Raw genomic sequence first — 22,746 nt, 5'->3', positions numbered from 1 at the left:
TTTTGCAGTTTCTTTAGTTTTAATCTACAGTTCATAACCAACAGATTGTGATCAGAGTCCACATCTGCCCCTGGAAATGTCCTAAATCTCTGTCTTACCCTTATATAATCTATCTGATACCTTCTGGTATCTCCAGGCTTCTTCCACGTATACAACCTTCTTTCACGATTCTTGGACCAAGTGTTAGCTATGATTACGTTCTGCTCTGTGCAAAATTCTACCAGGCGGCTTCATCTTTCATTTCTTCCCCCAATCCATTTTCACCTACTACGTTTCCTTCTCTTCCTTTCCCTGCTATGGAATTCCAGTCACCCATGACTATTAAATTTTCGTCTCCCTTCACCATCTGAATAATTTCTTTTATCTCATCATACATTTCATCAATTTCTTCGTCATCTGCAGAGCTAGTTGGCATGTAAACCTGTACTAATGTAGTGGGTGTGGGCTTCGTGTCTATCTTGGCCACAGTAATGCGTTCACTATGATGTTTGTAGTAGCTTATCCGCATTTCTATTTTTTTTATTTATTATTTATTCTACTCCTGCATTACCCCGATTTGAGTTTGTATTTATAACCCTGTATTCGCCTGACCAAAAGTCTTGTTCCTCCTGCCACCGAACTTCACTAATTCCCACTATATCTAACTTTAACCTAACCATTTCCCTTTTTAAATTTTCTAACCTACCTGCCCGACTAAGGGATCTGACATTCCACGCTCCGATCCGTAGAATGCCAGTTTTCTTTCTCCTGATAACGACATCCTCTTGAGTAGTCCCCGCCCGGAGATCCGAATGGGGGACTATTTTACCTCCGGAATATTTTACCCAAGAAGACGCCATCATCATTTAACCATACAGTAACGCTGCATGCCCTCGGGAAAAATTACGGCCGTAGTTTCCCCTTGCCTTCAGGCAGTGTAACTATCGAAAATACTAGCGGCTTTTTCATGCAGGACAACGCAACTGCAGTCACAGCCAACGATTTTGTGATAGGATTACGACATGTTTTTGATGCCAGGAACTGTCCTAGTAATACTGACGCGTATATAGTGTGAGCTGTAAGAGTTCAAACATCGAGCAACAGCATCTGAACTGGTAAGTCTATGCACTACAGCTGCTTTGTAACGTTTCCATTTGAATTCGTACGTAGGTTCACAAGGAGATACTAACGGCACATCAGTTGGAAGTGCAAACTAGCTAACCGATTCACTTACTCGTTCGATCTCATGCCGCTGATGACGCTGTGGTGATCAGAAGTCTCTTCCCTGGTTTCGGTTGCGTGCCAAGCCTTGTGTGAAACACCCTGCACACTGGAGATATGAGGTCTGTTGGTGGAGGATGTTCCTCGTTTTACCAACACCATGTTCACATTTATTCCACAAAAATTTTATTGTCTTGAAACATACAACGTTACCTGCGCCACGTGATTTCCTTAGTGTACATATACGAAAACCCTACAGCTATATTGTACCATTTCTAAATAATAAAAGTAGTAATGTGATGGGTGATGAAATGTTCGCAGGCGATTACGCTGTGCTTGGTCTTGTCGGGAGCAGTACTGTCCAGACAGGTGTAGCTGCTGAGACAGCCGTCACACGCCGTCCGGCGCACGTCCCGCGTTGTGGAGCCGCTCCTGCCCCTACGACGCCAGCGCCACCGCCAACAGTCCCAGCAAGCAGCTCAGAGACAGCCACTCCAGCCGCGGGGCCGAATCTGCAAACACGAACACAACGTCCGACATTCATAGCGCAATAGCCTGATGTGTGCGGTCATTATTTATCACACTTCAGCTCATTTTTGTTACACGGGCTGATCCCATGATGGTGTTGCAAACTTTCAGGGATGAAAGAGAAGGGCTAATCGTTAATGTGTCAATTTGAGGTGAGGGACCCTGGTCCGGAAACAACCGAGTCAAAAGTTATAAATGATACTTCCTTAAAGTCAGTACCGCCATTAGACTGTTGTTTATTTACAGTGTCACATTTACACTTACACAATCATAATTTCGGCTTCAAAGTGCCATTATCAAGTGTTCTAAGTGTCATAAATTGCCTAAGATGGCATACTGTCGTATTAAAGGATACTATTAGAGACATTATCTAAGAGTCTTAGACAATGTGTCTAATGGTGTATCTTAATACGACAGTATGCCATCGTAGGCAATTTATGACACTTAGAACACTTGATAATGGCACTTTGAAGCCGAAATCATGATTGTGTAAGTGTAAATGTAACACTGTAAATAAACAACAGTCTAATGGCGGTACTGACTTTAAGGAAATATATTATGACTGTGGCCCCGCATTATGAAAAAAAACTTATTATAAACGATAATCGTTTCGATACCTCTGTCAGTGGGATAGATGTACCGGTACTATTGTCACTAAGACTGTAGGGTAAGCAACTTTCAGAAGTGGTAGTATGGATCAAAAAAACAAAAGGGGTCTAGTAAACATAAGCTCTAAAAGGCATACTATGTGCTCATAGCTCTTAAGTGTGCATTTTAGTGCCAGTATTTACTGGCCATTTTTTTCTTGTTTTGGTCCATACTATCACCTCGAAAAGTCTGATCAAAATATCAATCGAGGTAGCAATAACACGATCGTACAAAAAATGTTCAAATGTGTGTGAGTTCTTAAGGGACCAAACTGCAGAGGTCGTCGGTCCCTAGACTACACACTACTTAAACTAACTTAAACTAAACTATGCTAAGAACAACACACACACGCATGCCCGAGGGAGGACTCGAACCTCCGGCGGGAGGGGCCGCGCAGTCAGTGACATGGCGCCTCTAACCGCGCGGCCACTCCGCTCGACAACATGACCGTAGTATCACGTGAAAAACCAAGGAGTCGCCAGCACCGGGCATGGCCCATAGCCCCACCAACCCACCCCCCACCGTCCCACAAAAAAGTCTGAAGAAGGCTTTAACACATGCCGAAAACGGTCATAATAAACAAATGCCGTTTTAATCAAAATTAGTACCAGATCGCTGCGCTCCACGGACAGTGTTGTCTAAATTTATGAACCTCGGAAAGTTGCCTATGCTACAATCACAACAACGTAAGTACATGTATTCCCTGTTAGAAGCTCCGTATCAGAACGATTCTCGCTTGTACTTTCGAGTCTGTCGTTTCCGGGTCGGCTCACTTGCCTCAAATTGGTACAGCATCACGGAGGCACCCTGTATACTGCGACACAAGTGCTTCAAGCAGCCAATAAGCTACACTCTTGAATACGATAGCTGATCAGTGAAAATAATTTTCTATTGATCATATGAATGGCTCTGAGCACTATGGGACTTAACTTCTAAGCTCATCAGTCCCCTAGAACTTAGAACTACTTAAACCTAACAAACCTAAGGACATCACACACATCCATGCCCGAGGCAGGATTCGAACCTGCGACCGTAACGGTCGTGCGGTTCCAGACTGTAGCGCCTAGAACCGCTCGGCCACTCCGGCCGGCTTGATCATGTGAAATTACGTGTTCCAGAGACACATTAAGCCTCAACTTCATCTATGATTATTATCCCCATTTCCTCCAGACGACTTTTTCTCGTTCAGCAGCCTACCAGTATTTCTGTCACATTGCGAACACAATCAACTTTCCTAGACTTTCTCTTTCCGTTTTTATCTCAATTTCAAATGTTAATTTAACTAATTTATTCCTCAGATCAAACAGTATGTCCAGAAGTGATTCTTCTGTGCTACTGCAAACATTTATGTGAATGATTTTCTGCGATTATTTAGCGTGTAAGGCAGGACGTAGAGCGTCACTATACCGTCTTTTGTAAACAAGGGACAAAGGAGCACTTTAAAGAGTGCATACAGTACAAATATGAACGTGATTTTCCTGAGTTTTCTGTAACCCCTTTATTTTGTAGCAAATTTTGAACAGGTGCTCCTGAATATGTAACATTACTGTTGTCGGAGCATAGTGAATCGTTAACTGATTCATTTTAAACATAAATTACATGTTTGATGGTGGTAAAACTACTCTTCGTTTAACATATTACAGCCACGTGGTCTGAGGCGTCTTGTCACGGTCCGCGCGGCTGCTGCCCCCCCCCTCCCCCCCACCCCCCCCCCCCACCCCCCGTCGGAGGTTTGAGTCCTCTCTCGGAAGACCTTACAATAAATTCCCAATTTTAACATTAAATTAACTCGTTAGCTTACCACTGGAGGTCACAGGACTCTTGGATCAAGGCACTTAACAATCATTATTGAACTATCTCTGAAGTTATGTCTGTAGAGCGTTTATCCACCCTGCATTTTATACAGACTTGAGGGATGGTTAAAAATCTACGAATAAAACCACAAAAATGGTTGATAGGTACCTTGAAATAAATTTTTCTCTGACATTGCTGAATTCCGAAAAATATTGCCACTACGTGTTTGTAAGAATAATACCGAACAAATCTGGCAATATTTGCACTCGATACACTGGATAGTAGCTCTCATTAAATGTAGTTGAGTGTACAGTACTGGACATGAACAAGAGCATGAACTCGATGGTGTAAGATCGGATCACAAGTGGCAAACGTACGAAGCCTGTCGCATCCATCAAATACGCAGCGCTAATAAAACGCAAGGATGCGACACGAAAAGAACCTATGCAACGAGTAGTTCAGAAGTCAGAAAATATGCAGTGAACCTACTGATAAAACATCGAAACTGACTCCATGGTGGCCAATACTAGAATACTGGTCCTGCGTACAGGAATCTTAACAAGGGGACCTAACAGAAGATAAAGAAAGAATGCAAGGATACTCTGCTATGACCAGAACAGTTCGGTAGAAGCCATACAGAAATATTAGGTTTATGCTCAGGAAATGTAAATTCGAACTGCTGGAAGATACCTTACTGGATAATTTTAAATAACCGGCTTCCTCTCTGTAAGTCTCGTCGTTATGGCAATGACCAGTGACAGACTTTTCCTGCTCGCCTTTAATCTTCATTGTGGCCTTCAGTTCTCCATGTTACTCTATCTTGTGCAAGCCCCTTCAGCCCCGAACCACTACTGCACCCTACATCCTTCTGAATCTCTTCACTGTATTCATCCCTTGATCTCGCTCTACGACTTTTACCTTCCACACTTCCAGAAAAAAACTAAATCCTTTGATATCTTAGAATGTGTTCTATCAACTGATCGCTTCACCTATTCGGGTTGTGAAACAAATTTATTTTCTCATCAATTCTGTTCAGTACCACCTCATTAGTTTTGTGATCTACCCGTATAATCTTCAGCATTTTTATGTAGCACACATTTCAAAAGCTTCTATTCTTGTGTAAACTGTTTGTCGTCCACGTTTCACTTCCACACACTGCTACACTCCAGACAAATACGTTCATAAAACACTTCCTAACACTTAAATCTATATTCGATTTTAACAGATTTCTCTCCTTCGGAAATGCTTTCCTTGCCATTGCCAGTCTACATTTTATATCCTCTCTACTTCGGCCGTCATCAGTTATTTTCTACCCAAATAGCTAAACTCATCTACTACTTTAAGTGTCTCATTTCCTAATCTAATTCCCTCAGCATCGCTTGATTCAATTCGATATGTTCTATGATCCTTGTGTTGCTTTTGTTGATCTTCATCTTACTCCTTTTTTTAGAGATACAGTTCATTCTGTTTAACTGCTCTTCCAGATACTTCCCTTTCGCTGACAGAATAAAAAAATCATCGGCAAACCTCAAAGTTTTTATTTCTTCGTCTTGAACTTTAATGTTGTTGTTGTTGTTGTGGTCTTCAGTCCTGAGACTGGTTTGATGGAGCTCTCCATGCTACTCTATCCTGTGCAAGCTTCTTCATCTCCCAGTACCTACTGCAGCCTACAACCTTCTGAATCTGCATAGTGTATTCATCTCATGGTCTCTCTCTACGATTTTTACCCTCCACGCTGCCCTCCAATACTAAATTGGTGATCCTTCGATGTCTCAGAACATGTCCTACCAACCGATCCTTTCTTCTAGTCAAGTTGTGCCACAAGCTCCTCTTCTCCCCAATTGTATTCAATACCTCCTCATTACTTATGTGATCTATCCATCTAATCTTCAGCATTCTTCTGTAGCACTACATTTCGAAAGCTTCTATTCTCTTCTTGTCTAAACTATTTATCGTCCACGTTCCATTTCCATACATGGCTACACTCCATACAAATACTTTCAGAAACGACTTCATGACATTTAAATCTATACTGGATGTTAACAAATTTTTCTTCTTCAGAAACGCTTTCCTTGCCATTGCCAGTCTACATTTATAATCCTCTCTGCTTCGACCATCATCAGTTATTTTGCTCCTCAAATAGCAAAACTCCTTTACTACTTTAAGTGTCTCATTTCCTAATCTAATTCCCTCACCATCATCCGATTTATTTCGACTATATTCCATTATCCTCGTTTTGCTTTTGTTGATGTTCATCTTATATCCTCCTTTCAAGACACTGTCCATTCCATTCAACTGCTCTTCCAAGTCCTTTAATTCCTACTCCAAATTTGTCTTTAGTTTCCTCTAATGCTTGCTCAATGTACAGATTGAACAACATTGGGGATAGGCAGCAACACTATATTTAATCTAAGCCCACATAAATTCGCAGATATGTGGGTGGTGAAAAACCTTTTCTGATCTGTTCAGTAAGCGTAACGAGCAGCGACAGCACATTCATGGAGTGTCACGGCGGCCGGACACCGTAGCGCCGCCTGCGATACTCACTGCATCTCATGACGAGGTAGTCGGGCACGTAGCCGTCCTCGCAGGCGCAGGTGCCGTTGCTGGCGCAGCGCACGTGCTGGTTGGCGCCGTCCAGCTCCAGGTGACACACGCCTTCCACACCGCCCGTGCACTTGTCGTTCAGACCTGAAACACCGCGCCACGTCATTACACTCTGTGAATCTGACTTGCCGCTCGTATTTGATATGGATCTACGACGAAACGCTGTTCCATTGAAGTACTTTCTCGATAACACTGTAATCCGTGCCAAATAGCAATAAATAGCACTCCACTACGAAATTGCATTACCTGTGAAGATTATAAGCAACTGGAATGTGTACGTCAGAACTATCACTAAAAACGAAGCAAAGGGAGCCTTTTTCTGGGGTAAATTACAAGCTAATTTGCGCAGTGTGATATAACACGTTCTTGGCCTGTACGAAACTAAAACGAAAACTTTGTTGTTACAGAATGAGTGATGAAGCAACTGACAACATAAGATCATTTGCGGAAAACCCATAACAGTGAATTGAACAAAGCAAGAAATGGATGATACAACGCAAGTGTGAAATAAAATGTTCATCATTTCAAGTATGGTGAACCTCAGGGTGCAGTGCAACGATCCCTCCTCTTCATTCTGTACGTGACTTATATGCCTCCAGTGACAATTGATAGTGTAACAATGTATACAAAAGACACTTAACTAAACTGATGTACACATTCGATAAAAATACTGCCGGCCGCTGTGGCCGAGCGGTTCTAGGCGCTTCAGTCCGGAACCACGCTGCTGCTAGGGTCGCTGGTTCGAATCCTACCTCGGGTATGGATGTGTGTGATGTCCTTAGGTTAGTTAGGTTTAAGTAGTTCTAAGTCTAGGGGACTGATGTTAAGTCCGATAGTGCTTATAGCCATTTGAACCATAAAAATACTATGAATAAGAGTTCTCTAAATACAAAGCAGCGTTGTTAGTTATTTCAGTAAGAATGTTTTTCTTGTAGATGCAAGCAAGACAGCGTTCATGCAGATCCATGCAAACAGCCAGTACAGTCGAATTATACCGATCTTAAACCTGGAGACTCATTTCTATGACAAGCATAGAAGTAAAATTTCCTGGGCGTTACATTTAATAAATACATAACATGACATAAATACACGCAATAAAAATTTTCCCCGCTAGCGTATTAAAATGAGCAGAAGCCTCTAACAAAGTATCAACATATACGTTTACAATACGCTGTGGCACAGTTTGGGAAAAAGCAGCCCATATATACACAGAGATATTAGGAGTGTTATAGAAGAGAGCTGTCGGGTTAATTGAAATGTCACTTCCAAGACATAACAGAGAAAGTAAAGTAAGAAAACTTAATATGTAAAGTGCTACTACACGTCTGTGAAATAACTCTGTAGTTTAAGAACAACTATACAGGGTTGGTAAAGAGAGACATAAATAGTCACATACCCACAAAATGTGAGTACTACTGTGAAATGAAACGATTTTAGTGAAGCGAAAAGCATCGCATAAATGCTCGGTTATGCGTATAAATCAAGCTATCGCAAATAATAAATACAATAGAAAAGACGGACACATTTAGAAACAAATTAAGAGATCACTTAATTTCAGATTTCCTGTATACTGTAGTCTAAAACAATCTTGGCAACACATCCTTCATACTTCCATATTTTTGTAACTCTAAAGCAAGACATACCTGGCTGTCGCTTTGCTTTGATGGGTACAATCATTGTGCCGTAGGCAACCGCAAATATTTTTTCATGAATGCGCTTCCTGTCTTGTCTCACGTATTATAATTTATGCCTATTAGTTTTGTAATAATAAAGAATTTACTCACTGCTTTTCCCATGTGTCTCATTTTTATTTGATTCCCCTTATATAACTAATAAACCTCTTATAAAATCAATGGAACTATGAGCAAACTGGCATTCATCCACGTCAGTAGGGAACATAAATAGAGTACAACCACAGACGTCCTACGAGCTGTAGCCATAACTTCATAAATCAAGTTCTGTGACCTGCACAGAGTTTTCAACAAACCCCAGCTTCTGTCTTTTTTTTTTTTTTTTTGTGATCAAGGGTTACTATAGAAAAACTCTGACAAGCACGTTGAAAATAATGGAAGTAATTTTTCATGGTTGTTAGTTTGTCACATTCTCACTGGTATAGTGTTTAGGACTCTTACAGGTGTTGCGAGTGACTTTGAACATCCTACACGTGTTATAACTGTACGGTGGTAAGAAAGACGAAAACAGAGGTTATTATTTTCTAGTAGTGTATTTACAAGAGAAAGGGAGTGATTTAGTGTAGAAACTCTGTGACGTTGGCACCACTGTGTGCTGATCGAGCATTTGGGATCCTAAACAGGTCGGACTAAAGCAGTTGCCATCAGACGTGTTTGCTCAAGAGCCAATATTGACGTAGTTGGGCAGCAACTAGGGCCGCGCTTGTAGCTATCTTCCACATTAATTGGTTACATACATAAATCAGTATGTTACGAGTCCTCAGTCGAGTAGCTACAGTAAGGTTGCGGTAAACTGCCCGCCGGCTCCCAAGTACCGATCGTTAAAAGTCGGCATGAGTCTGAACACATTGCGCCAGTTGTTCCCTGTTTCATATTGCTGCTCGCCTCACCGATCTAACGTTTGAGATATAGTAGCGTAGTGAAGTGTTGTTGATTTTATCATGTGTTCAATTAGTTCAGTCAAATAGTAGATATACCTTGCAGAAGGTGTGGTAGAAGAGTTTATTTTTTCAACTCGTTCATATGGTTGGAAAGATTAGAAAACCGAGTTTTGTCAACAAAATTTCGCTTGGGAAAACTTTCTGCAGTCAAAAAACTTGGAAAATTTCGGCCTTTTTTCAGTTTTTTCAAAATATCTCAGTTTTTTTGCTCCTATCACTTTAACGTCTATTTTCTTTTTTAAAGAGCACAAAATTCTCCACAAATTTGATTCTTGCCATTTTTTTCTACTCCCAATAGCTAAGGCGCTACAGCGCCTCAAGTAATACCAATTTTTCACATTTTGAGCATAGTGGCATGGTACCTTATTTTTGAACACTATTTTTTCAGTTTCTGTTTGTGTAGTATAAATACATTATACATCATGTTATATGTTGGAATTTACCACCTCGCTCTCAGGTATTCAGTTTCTCTGTATGCAACATGACGATTCCTGGGCACCCAACTATTGTGATTCTTACATCACTGCCTGAAGTTCACTATGGGCCAACTCAGCCGTGGTATTTGTAAAACTATAAATATAAAAATACATCATTAAGACACACACACACACACACACACACACACACACACACACACACACACACATACACACGCACACAAAATAAATTGTCTCAGGAAACTGAACTATTATTAGTTGCAATAGGCAACCTAATTAGGTAGGTAATTATTCTTGTGTATAAAAGCCACACAGTTGAAATTAAAAATAAGTAGTTTTATTACAATTAAAATGCATTGTCAGTTACTAAAAAATGTTGACAGTTCTGGGTGTGTAATACTTGTAATATCGCAATTTAGCGCACTTGAGACAGATATGAGTATCACTTCCAACGTTTTGATGGCCAGGTTCCTCAGTGTCACCATAAATACCTTGAGTTACGGATTCAGGGTCTGTACATAGAGTTGATCCCAGAGTGACCTCTTCTTTACACAGCGATCAGCCTCAGCAAGTTCATTGATTTCGTCAGCGGTTTCCTCAACATCCTCCATAACATCTTCTTCACTGTCTTCATATAAAAACTTTGGCACCTTTTCACAGTCGACCCAAATACATTTCTTGCAAATTGAAGAACATTTCAAACCCGCTTTTCTGCAGGAGCACGCTCCGCCACAGTTCAGCTTGCATGAGCATGAAACAATGTGAAGAAGTGCTTCAGGTGCTGGATCTTGGCTCATTATAACGGGTATTGGACCGTGGTCACTTTGATTCCAGCCCCATTTCTCAGGAGGTTTCTAGTTTCCCATCCAACTTATGGACTTGTTGGTAAGTCCGCAACGAATGATGTTGTGCAGCATCTTGTGTAGGTGGCAACCGTGCAAGATTCAGTTTGCTTTTTGTGGCAGATTTGGCGAATAGCTGGTACCGCAAATGGTCTAGTGTGTGGGAACTACTGACACCTCCACTATACAATGCAATAGTAACCTGTTCTCCTGCTGTTATTATTTATTCACAGGTTGCATGTGGTTTATTGAACGTGCAAAGCGCTGAGCTTAGGGGTTCATTTTTTCGCAACAGTATTGCAGCACTTAATTTTTCCTTTATTCACTGTCAAACTTGTAAGATGCAGTGGAAAACCACTTTTCTTCAGCATTTCCTGGCTTTAAGAAAAATAAGTTTTCAATGCCTTGCCCCAAACCGGTCATGACCACAAGCAGGTCAACATCCTCCCCTTCAATGACAACACTTCCAAAATCTTTGGTTTTTGAAATGGCAGATGTTACAATCATAACGTGAGCATCTTCTTGTGCCTGGTGCACTTCAATGCTACACTCCAGAAATTCCTTTTTAAGAAGTGTGATCAAACGCATCTTGTTTCGTTCGTTGTACAAGAACTTGTCCTGAGGCACTTGGTTCACCATCTCTGATTCAACCACAATGTCAACCGAAGAATGTTTTTTGGACCTATGAATCCTCTCAGCACTCTTTGTGCTACATTTGTCTCCCTCACATGGATACCCATCAAATACAATAGCAAATTGAGATCCAAAATGACGTTGCAGGTAAGAAACATAGTTTTGGGCTATTGACTTGATGCAAACATTTCGAGTTCCAAGTCACTCTGTGGATAAGGTACCCTCCATCAATGACAAAAAATTTACTCGGTCCACCTGACTTCACATCTTCCACTGGAACGAAGGCATTATAGAATGAAGATTATGTTCCTTTTCGCATGCCTTTTTCTGAGAATAGGGACATTGGGTAAGGAGCAAGTTCATATTTCAGAAAGGCTTTTAACTCTTCTTCACTTTGTTTCATTAAACAAATCCTTTGGAAAAGAGTTAAAGATCAACAGGAGTAATTTTAGTGCTCCAAGCTTTTACAGAATTGAACGCAGAAAGGGGAGTCGCAACTTTATCTTTTCTACGGAACTTTACATCATGTAAATTGTCACCAACTATTCTTTTCATGCCTTTTTCTCCCTCTTCGTGACACATATGACAATTAACATCCTCCGTACCGACAACACCACTGCTGATAGACATTATAAAATCACTTTCAGGGAAGGGAGGGTGCACTGAAAATCAATCACGCAGCTTACGCAAGTCTATGCCATCTCGTTCGATCCGACAACTTCTTGCATCTACATGCTGTTCTGATGTTACTGCGCCACTTCGCAATACGTCTTCACATATGTTCTGCATGTGAATCATACCCAATGTCCATCTGGTTAATATACTATCCGTAATTCCTCGGCCAGAAGTAAGTCCTCCAGAACTCTTCATGGTTCTCATCAATGTTTGTTCTATAGTCATGTCAGAAGGAACCCCTGACCAACACTTTTCTGATCGCTGGATTGTAAAACGTCCTGTCGTTGTGAACTTCTCATATTCTGATAAATCCATTTTTTCCTCGAGTCTCAACATATCCTGTAAGTAGAGGTGGCCACTTTTTCTTATAACTGATCATTAACGTCAATCAACTGTAGAAAATGTACGGCACCTGCATGCAATCGTATTACATATTGTAACACAAACTTCACGCAATCTGACGTGAATGTGTTCGTAGTTACAGCTGTTTGTCCTGGCCCTTCAGCAGAGTGAGATGGTAAATTCCAATGAATAACATGATGAGTAATGTGTTTATACTACACAAATAGAAACTGAAATGACAGTGTTCAAACATTAGGTAATTTGCCACTTTGCTCGAAATTTGAAAAATTTGTGTTCTTTGACGCGCAAAAAAATGGTAAGAATCAAATTTGCTGAGAATTTTGTGCTGTTTAAAAAAGAAAATAGACGTCAAAGCGACAGGAGCAAATGAAAGTGAGACATTTTGAAAAAACTGAAAAAAGTACGAAATTTTCGAAGTTTTTTGACTGCAGAAAGTTTTCCCAAGAGAAATTTTGTTGGCAAAACTTGGTTTTCTATTCTTTCCAACAATATGAACGAGTTAAAAAAATAAAATCTTCTACCCCACCTTTTGCAAGGTACAGGCATTTTTTCTGAGTTTCACTGGACTAAATTGACTTTGATTAATAATAGTATTTGCATTTGCATTTAAATGTGCAACTGAACGTGGGACACCATCACAAGCCTTAATTAATTTAATACTCTGTGCTAAAAATAAGTACTGCAACTGAAGATGTCCATCTCCTATACCACGCAGCAGTACTACAGAGGAGGGCGGCGGACAAGCGTAGTGTAGGCAGTTTCTACGGCAGACCGGTTGCATTTTCTGAGTGTTCTGCCAATAATTCGCAATGTTTAGTTCGCTTTCCCCACAATATTGTCTATGTGATAGTCCCAATTTAAGTTATTGATAATTGTGATCCCCAAGTACTTAACTGAATTTACAGCCTTTAGATTTGTGCGACTTATCGTGTGACCGAAATTTAGCCGGTTCCTCTTAGTACGCATGTGGATGACATCAAGAAATTATACTTTTCATTATGTACAGTCAATTACCGCTTTTCCCATTATACGCATAGCTTGTCTAAATCATTTTGCAATTGGTTTTTATCATCTGATGACCTTACAAGAAGATATATGACAGTATCATCTGCAAACAGGCCAATAGGGCTGCTTAGATGGTCTCTTAAATCGTTTATATGCATCATGAAAAGGAAAGGACCTATAAGACTTCATTGAGAAACGCAAAATATTACTTTTGTTTTGCTCGATAGCTTTCCGTCAGATATTACGAACTGTGATCTTTCTGACACAAAGAAATGTTACTTGAAGGACAGCTCCGAGTCAGATGCCCCCTGGCGTGCATTGCACTGGCCCCAAATCACCACCTTTTGCAACTTCAGTGGTTCAAACGAGAGAGCTCACTGGAGGAGAGGGTGGAGATCTGATGAAAGCTGGTTCTGCCTCGGTACCAGTGACGTCCGTGCGTTAGTTAGAAGTAGACCACTTGAGTTCCTACAGCCAACCTGTCTGCATGCTGAACACACTGGATCTACACCTGGAGTTATGTATGGTATGGTGTACGATTTCATATAACAGCAGGAGCACCCTCGTGACTATTCCATGCACCCTGACTGCAAATTTGTACCTCAGTCTTCTGATTCGACCTGTTGTGCTGATATTCATGAACAGCATTCCAGGGCGCGTTTCCAACAGGATAACGCTCGCCCACATTCGCTGTTGTAACCGAGCATGTTGATGTTCTACAGAGTGGCAGATCTGTCTCCAATCAAGCACGTAGGGACATCAACGGACGACAACTCCAGCGTCGTCCACAAACAGCATTAACCGCCCTTAATTGACCGACCGTGTGCAACAGGCATGGAACTCTACCCAAAAAAACTGACATCTGACACCTGTACAACACATTGTATGAACGTTTGATCGTATAAATTCAACATTTCGGTGGTTAAACCGGTTATTAATGTACCAGCATTTCATACGCTTACATTAACGCGTGATCTTTACAAACCATGCCAAAAACATGACCCCGATTTCGGTGTCGTTTGTCGATGGCGTTGGCGTAACACCTACGTCGGGTGAAATTATATACCATGCGCTAGAGGTGATCGATGCGGAGGCGTCCTTTCTGCTTCGCTCATTCGTTCTTCAGAAAACTCGTACGTAAGTTTCGTGGATGTAATCTCCGATCCTCTGGACAGTCATAGAAGCCTCCAATCACTAGCGAAACTGCGATATTCCATATGTTCAATGAACGTAATGCCTCCTCACAGTGGAAGCATACCTGACCCTTTTTCCCATCAAACTGTTCTGTTTATACGTCATTCTAATGGCTGCATCTCGAGATGATTTTTTTTTTCAGTCATCAATCTTCGTATTGAAGCGAACCACCACGATTTTCTCTCCTGTACCAACCTCTTCATCCCAGAGTCGCAATTACACATGGAGACAAATGTACGACTGTATCATTCCGCAAACAGAATTCATCTGCCAATGCGGTATGTCCACTCACTCACGGATGAATATCATTGTTTCAAACTCTACAATTAAAAGATACAATCGCCTCCCCCATAAAGTTAACCATCGTCCGGGAGAGACCACCGTAAAACCGACTCTAGCCTTGGTAATGGCCTCAGTTCGCCTAGGAGGAGAGTCGCCATCATTCTTTCAGATACGTGATAATATGTGCTGAAGTCACTCAGCAGATACCTTATAACTACCAAATCGCAGGGATGTTCATTCTTAAGTTTCACCGGCTGTTGCAATTCTATACGTGCGATCAAGATAGGGTGGCTTATGAGTCGGGTGCGACAACGGTGCCTGGGTAGTCAGCAAACGAGAAACGTATGCGTGCAGCCCTGTGAGCATGGCCGTGGTCATCTTGGAAGACACGAGTGTTCATAGCTTATTCATCATGAAAATGTGGAACGAAAGCCAACATTTGGCCGATGAGAATGTTCAGATAAACACCCTAATTCGTGTTCACGGTGATCCGTGTAGTGGCCTCAACTGACGGCACGGAAAACACCCTCAAAACATTACAGAACCACATCCACACTCAACTACACTCTCCAAACACGGTAAGTTAAACGCTTCATTACGCCGCCCTTGCACTCCGTGCCTTGCACCATTTCAAGGAAAGCAAAATCACGACTTGTCAGATTACACTTCACGCTTCCAGTCAGCTACTGTGCATTGCTGTGTTGTTTGTTCCACTGAAGATGTGAAGTTTTATGTGCTGCCCTGAGTCATTGCCTTTTGCGAGGTCCACCGCATGCAGTTCTCCTCGCAATTTTCGCTCGTTAACGGCTGAGGCGGCTCTGCATTCACTGACGAGAGGGGACAGACGTTCCCGATCTCTAACGTTTGGGATATCTTTACGATCTCTTTTCTTACACCGTGTTACGAGGTCACTCCTCACAGACACGATGGGCAGTCCGTCTTGGTACACATACCGGGAAAATTTGTTCACGGTGTGAATATGAGCACGTCCAACACGATAGCTGCTTTCTGCCATTCTGTCAAGACTCCACCTCGACCTACCTTAGTACTCTGATTCCATACAGCCGACTGGCACAGACAAGCCAGCGGTTTCGCCAGTGCTGGAGGGTCACGTGACCGCATGGTACCAGCTCTGCACCACCTACAGTGATCCAAAGCGACCAGTCCGCTCTTTTAAGGAAGTGACTAATTTTTTGTACAATGACAAAATAATGTAATGAGTTCCATCGAAAGAGCACCTCAAATTGATTCCATATTTTATATTTCCAGTAGGCTTTCCACGCCGTTCATCACAAGCGACTTCTAATCAAACTGTGAGCCTACGGAGCATCGTCTCGGTTGTGCGACCGGAGTCGCGATTTCCTGTCAGAAAGTGTTTCGCTGCTGCTCAGATTACTCCTGCAGACACAGTACGATGGGCCAGAGCTATACCAACAACACTGTGGTCTTCCCTTTCGGCAGTGCCACGTAGCCGTCTGGAGCCCGGTTGTCTTGCGACCGTAGATTCTAGTGACCACCGCTGCCGACAATCATGTATAGTGGCTACATTCCTGTCAAGTCTTTCTGCATTATCGCAGAAGGAACAGCCAGCTTCTCGTAGCCTTATTACACGACCTTGGTAAATTTCATTGAGGTGTTGGTAATGATACCTTTGTCGCCTTCAGGGCATTCTTGACTAACAGCAGCTTAGCACGTCCAGTCTGAAACGTAATTGACACTCACGACCGTTACAGCGTATATTTAAAGCAGACCTGATCTGCATCGTCATATTGACGCTGCTTGCGCTACTCTTATACGACTCGCCTGCAATTTGAATAGACGTCATCTTTAAGATGTAGAACTTTCCTTTATGTCCCCCAACTCGTTTTTGGTATTGCAACTTTTTTCCGTCAGTGTACGATGAGAACTATTCTTCACAAAAACTACAATCAATAGTGAAGAATGCCCGAAGTGTTTAACAATTTTAGGTGCTAATAGCATGAAGCCTAATAAGTTAAGAGACGTCTTGAAATCAAACATCCTGAATTAGTGGGAAGACCGATAGAATTTTCTGCCAGAAAAGTAAATGTTTTATTGTCCATCCAGAAGAACTTTGCTACAACAGCGAATGTGAACTAAGGCCCTTTTATACTATTGCCAGATTTCGTATGGGATTGCTAAGTGCTAGAAACCACATGGGGTTGCAGACACTCTGGTTCTACCACCAGCAATTGATATAGTATGTACAATGTTCGGCGACTCATTTCCAAGGAGTTGAAAAGTATTTTTGTCTATAATGACACAGGGTGTAGAGGAATTTTAGACATTTCTAACGATTTACTGCAGCAGTTACTCGAGAAATTGCGTAACAACTGTTTTTCACTTCGAGAGGACGAAGTTGGCGAAGCGACTGATATTCATAAAGATGCTCATTTGATTCTTTGTGTGAGTTTAACATTTGAGAAGAATCGGTTTTCTGTCAGCCGACACTGAAACTAGCTACAGCTGAAAGTCTATTTGACATGATCAATTCCTTTTTTTAATCAAAACAGGGCTCATTGAATAGGTGGAGCGGAGTATGCGCAGATGGATCTCGCTCAGTGTCTGGCATACATGGTAGATTGCAGTGATGCAGTATGGGCTCATTGCATGATGCATGGGGATGCTCTAGCCGCTAAAGAACCTAGCCCACTTCTTCAGGAAGTGATGCAAAAGGTTATAGGAACAGTTGATATCATTAAGGCAATGACGATAAATTCAAGGCTTTTTAAAGTTCTATGTGAGGGATGGCCGCTGTACACACTCTACTGTGCTTTCTTAGCAGTGTTGCACGACTTTCAAGGGTAAAGTAGCAAAAATAATGTGTGGACTGAGGAAAAGCCGCACTATGGTAGACTGTTTCAGCAACTGAGGTCTTCTGTTCAGAATAGCTTACCTCGCTGACATTTTTGGGAAACTAAATATTCTCAGTACTTCCCTCTAAGGTAATCGGATGCAGTGTTTTGATTAAACACAGCTAATATTCTTTTGAATACATTACGGGAAAGGCAGTGATCAATGTCTTACAAATATTACTATTAAAAACAGTCTTGATCACGATTTATTTATCAAGGTGACCGGTTTCGACCACTACTGTGGTCATCTTCAGACCATTGAGTAGGAACCTCTTTCTGTTGGAGAATCAACAGAAAAAGGTTCCTACTCAATGGTCTGAAGATAAAGCGATTTTGGTAGAACAGAATTGTGCAAAGAACATATTGGTTTGGTGCTTAAGTTCATAGCGTTTTTCCATAAGTTAAATAAACAATAGATACACATACCAGAGATTTTAGTAATCAGTAATATATTTTCTTGACTATTTACAACAGTCTGTCAACGCTGGGATAACGTCTTGGTTCCGCGACTGTAGAAATCACGCGATTTTGAGGCAAAGAACTCGTTGAGACATGTTCGGAGCGCATTTTCATTCGTGAAGGAAGTATCTTGAATGCTGTTCGACAGAGAGCGGAAAAGATAAAAATCTGAGGACGCAAGATCTGGTAAATAAATCGGGTGCAGGACGATTTCCCAACCCAACTATTGTAGTGTTTTTTTGTCGGTCTAGCAGAATGCGGACGGGCCTTGTAGTGCATCAGCACTTCCTACAGTCTTCCCGCTCGTTGTTCTTGGACTGCGTCTCAAAGCGTCTCAGTTGTCGACAGTAAATTCCAGCAATGATCGTTATCAATACGTAGCACACCACCCCGTCACTGTTCCACCAGATGATAACATTACCTATTTTGGATGTGCGCAGGTCTTTGTACGGAGAGATGCTGCTTTTTCTGGGCTGAACCAGTACTTTCCTTTCCTTACGTCAGCGTAAAGACACCATTTCTCGTCACCAGTAACGGTACAGGATAGGAAAGGCCGGCGTTGTTCACGAGCCAATAGATGACGAGCAAGCAGAAATATACAACTGGCAATCCGCTGATTTTTGTGATTTTGGCTTAGCGCATGCGGTATCCATAAACCCGATTTTTGAACCTTCCCCATTGCATGCAAACGTCGCACGATGGCGGAATGATCACAATTCATCACACTGCCAGTTCTCGAGTACACTAACGTGGACCATTGCACGTTTAAACGATCTTCATCGAAACCCCGAGGGGTCTTCCAGGACTTGGAGAGTCACTACTGTCAATACGATCCTCCTTAAAACGGGAAATCATTTCCTTGCCGTGTTCTGCCGAATAGCACTATCCGCATGCAATGCGCAAATCTTCCTGGCGGCATCCGCTACTGTCACCCCCCTATTGAACTCAAACAGAAGTATATGTCGGAAACTTTGCGATTTCTATCCTTGGCACTCCATTTTCTAGAGTCCATAGCTCCACTCACCATCTCCAAATGACAAGATGACAATATGTAACCTCAAATAGGAACAGTGAATAAAAAATGACGATCTACAAACGAACCCACAGCAACCAGAATACCAACACGCAAGACAAAAACTTTATAGACTTATGAACCAACCTGATATTAAAAAAATGAATATTTTAGTAATAAAATAGGCTGGGGATGGGGGGCTTGATACTATTTTTCCTCATGAATTGGAGGGATGGGGGGAGGGGGGGGGGGGGAATTCCAGAGGAGAAAGTGTTTGGGAATCACTAGTACAGAGCACTGAGACATTAGAAAAAATCTTTCTTGACAGGTAAATTACTTTTGTAGATTCATCATGTCACTGAGAGTTGCCGCGTGGGACTAGCCGAGCGGTCTGAGGCGCTGCAGTCCTGGACTGTGCGGCTGCTCACGGCGGAGGTTCAAGTCCTCCCTCGGGCATGGGTGTGTGTGTTTGTCCTTATGATAATCTAGGTTAAATAGCGTGTAAGCTTAGGGACTGATGACCTTAGCAGTTAGGTCCTATAAGATTTCACACACATTTTTTTTCACTGAGAGTTGATTCGTCAGCAATGTGAACATTATTGTGGGAGTGATTCTCCTGGCCACCAGTGGGTGCTACCAAAAGCACCTTTCCTTTTCAAGTATTCTTTGTACACGTATACATTAACATACCTACACTACAAACCACTGTGAACTGCCTGCAGTGGTTACTTAGCACGGTACCAATCTGCAACCGAACTCACGTCCTTGCAATATTGCCCGATAGGAACCGCGTACAACCTGCCACTCACGCACGCAGCTGTACTTACGCAGGCTCTTCTGACAGGTGTGGTTCTGGCGGTCGTAGTGGTTGCTCATCAGGCAGAGGCAGCGCTCCGTCGTGTCGTTGGCCATGAGTCTCTTCTGGCAGATCGACTTGTTGCCCAGAACCTGCTGGCACTCCCCCGTATCACGGCACGGCGCTTCGTACGCCTCGCTCCCTGCAACAGAACAATAGCTATCACCCTGAACCGTGTACAAGCAGCTAGCTGCCTTATTTTTCATTCCACTATGAAACTGCTATACTTTCCACGCTTTACAGCTGTAACAACTTTTCAGCACCTGCATCGATCGTGTAGCTAATACCACTTCATCGAGGTAACAAAAATAGGTTCCCGAACAATGCATTCCATTTCATAGAATATTCCTCTAATTTTTTGCATAGTAGCAAAAGTTTAATCATAAAGTGTAAAAGAGTGACCTGGACGGCGTTTTTATAACAGTAATAATAATAATAATAATAATAAAATAATAACAATAATAGTACACTTTCACGCAAAAAGAAAACGACGCACCATGAAGGAATTATTCGAATGGGGCAGAAATCGGTAGATGTGATGTACATGAACGAACAAACAAATGATAACAATTTCAGAAAAATTGGACGATCTGTTCAAGAGAAAGAGCTTCATAAACTGAGCAAGTCAGTAACATATTGTTCCATCTCCGGCCCTTATGCAAGCAGTTATTCGGTTTGGCATTGACTGATAGAGCCGGTGTCCTTCTGAGGGATAGCGTGCCAAATACTGTCCAATTGGCGCGTTGGATTGTCAAAATCCGGAGATGCTCCAAACATTCTGAATTGGGAAGAGATCAAGCGACTTTACTGGCCATGGTAGGCTTTGGAATGCACCAACAAAAGCAGTATAAACTCTCGCCGTATGCTGGTCGGCATTATCTTGGTGAAACAGAAGTCCAAGATTGAAGGACAACAAAATGGGAAGTAGAATACCGTCGACGTACCGCTGTGTTGTAGGGATGTCGTGGATGACAACCAAAGGGGCCACACTACGCAAAGAAATGCCAAGCCAGGCCATCACACCTGGCTGTCGGGCCATATGGTTGGCGACAGTCAGGTCAGTATCCCACCGCTGTTTGGGGCGTCTCCAGAGACGTCTCCGGTTTGCAATTTCATTGGAGTAGAATTGTCTCTAGTGATGAGTCCCGCTTCGAAATGTACCCCATCGACCAGTTTCTGGAGAAGCCCCAGACAGAAGTGGATACCAACCTGACTGTCACCCTCCCTAAGGCCCGACAGTCAGTAATGACTGTCTGGATAGCCATTCAGTTCCATAGCAGGACCCCTTCCGCGGCACACTTACAGCACAGCGGTACACTGACATTATTCTAAACCCCGTTTTGTTGCCCTTTATGGCAAGCCATCCTGGGCTCACATTTCAGCAAGATAATGCCTGCCCACACGTAGCAGGGTTTCTACTGCTTGTCTTCGTGTTTGCAGAACCTTTTCTTCGTCCGCTAGGTCGCCGGATCTCCCGTCAATTGAAAAGTTTGGAGCATTGTGGGCAGGACCCTGCTAACCTCACAGGATTTTGACTATCTAATGCACCAATTGCACAGAAATTGGCACGATATCCATCAGAAAGACATCCAACAACTTATCAATCAATGCCAAGCTGAGTGGCTGCTTGCATACAGGTCAGAGGTGCACCAACACGTTATTGGACCGATCGATTTCTGTATCTCATTCTCCTGAATAAAACATCCATATTTTTACATGCATACATACATACATTACATACTTTTCAAATTGTAATCATTTGTTTGTCTATGCATGCCCATCACATCTACCGAACTCCGTCCCATTTGGATAGTTCCTTCTAGGTGCGCCCCTTTTTTGCCTTACAGTCTATATTCGCTAATGAAATTCATCTTAAATAACCCATCACACTCTGAGAGGAATAATGATGTCCATATCCGGAACACTAGACGTTCAGTACACGGAAACGAAAATTTTTGATCATTTTTCATTAATACAGAAAGTCTCATAAGTTGCAAAGCAAGTTTCAAATCTAACCTAAAATTATTTCTCCTGAACAATATCTTCTATTTCGTCGATGGATTTCTACTTGAAAACTGGTAGCTAGTTAAAAAATAAAAAAAAAGTTTATGAGTGTGGTTGCATTAGTTAAGACTGAAAAAATTTCTTTATTGATGTTAACGCTAATCATGTATACATGTACTGTTAACTGACTCGTTCCATGCCATTCCGATAAAACAATCGTTCAAAGGATCTATGGAACGTGTAACTAACTTTAAACCTAGTTTTTGTTAACTGACGACCTGCACTTCGCAGAAATTCGTAATTTATGGATCTGAAGATGACCAGAGAAAAGGTCGGAACCGATTAGCTAATAGGAAATGTGATTTAGTACGTGTTAGTCTTTTTATTCATTGGAAGTAGTCAGAGTGTTCGTGTACATAAGACTTCAATTTATGCCCCGTTCAGAAGGTAGTGCAAGATGTTAAAAACTGAGCCGTGATTGATTTTCACTCCATTCGCTATCATTTTGATTGTAACAAATCGGTCTTCAAGAGCCAGGGCCTCCTATCTTTTGCTATTTCTGTTTTTTCCTAGATGAACGGTCTGTCAGTTCGTTCTTCATCATTGAGGCTTGTCTCACTACGCTGGAAGCATCTGTAACTTTTTTGTTGCGCCTCTAGCTGTTTGGTACGGAATTGTAGGGCTTGAATTTAATTGTGTACC

General features: G+C 42.0%; 1 protein-coding gene across 1 annotated transcript in view; it reads right to left on the bottom strand.

Moving 5' to 3' along the window:
• Window positions 1-1,363: 1,363 nt before the first annotated feature.
• The window catches only part of LOC124545556, a 47,735-nt gene continuing 26,352 nt past the window's right edge, over window positions 1,364-22,746 (bottom strand). Inside the window, exons 3-5 of the mRNA XM_047124506.1 lie at window positions 20,012-20,182; window positions 6,718-6,861; window positions 1,364-1,712 (exon numbers count right to left, since the gene is read on the bottom strand). Of these exons, the coding sequence (XP_046980462.1) occupies window positions 1,639-1,712; window positions 6,718-6,861; window positions 20,012-20,182 (389 nt within the window). The 3' untranslated portion in view covers window positions 1,364-1,638. The remainder of the gene's footprint in view (window positions 1,713-6,717; window positions 6,862-20,011; window positions 20,183-22,746) is intronic.

The sequence above is a fragment of the Schistocerca americana genome, chromosome 1, assembly GCF_021461395.2.
Source record: "Schistocerca americana isolate TAMUIC-IGC-003095 chromosome 1, iqSchAmer2.1, whole genome shotgun sequence".
Taxonomy (NCBI): Eukaryota; Metazoa; Arthropoda; class Insecta; order Orthoptera; family Acrididae; genus Schistocerca; species Schistocerca americana.
The sequence above is the reverse complement of the archived record's forward strand: the minus strand, read 5'-3'. Positions and strand labels throughout refer to the sequence as shown.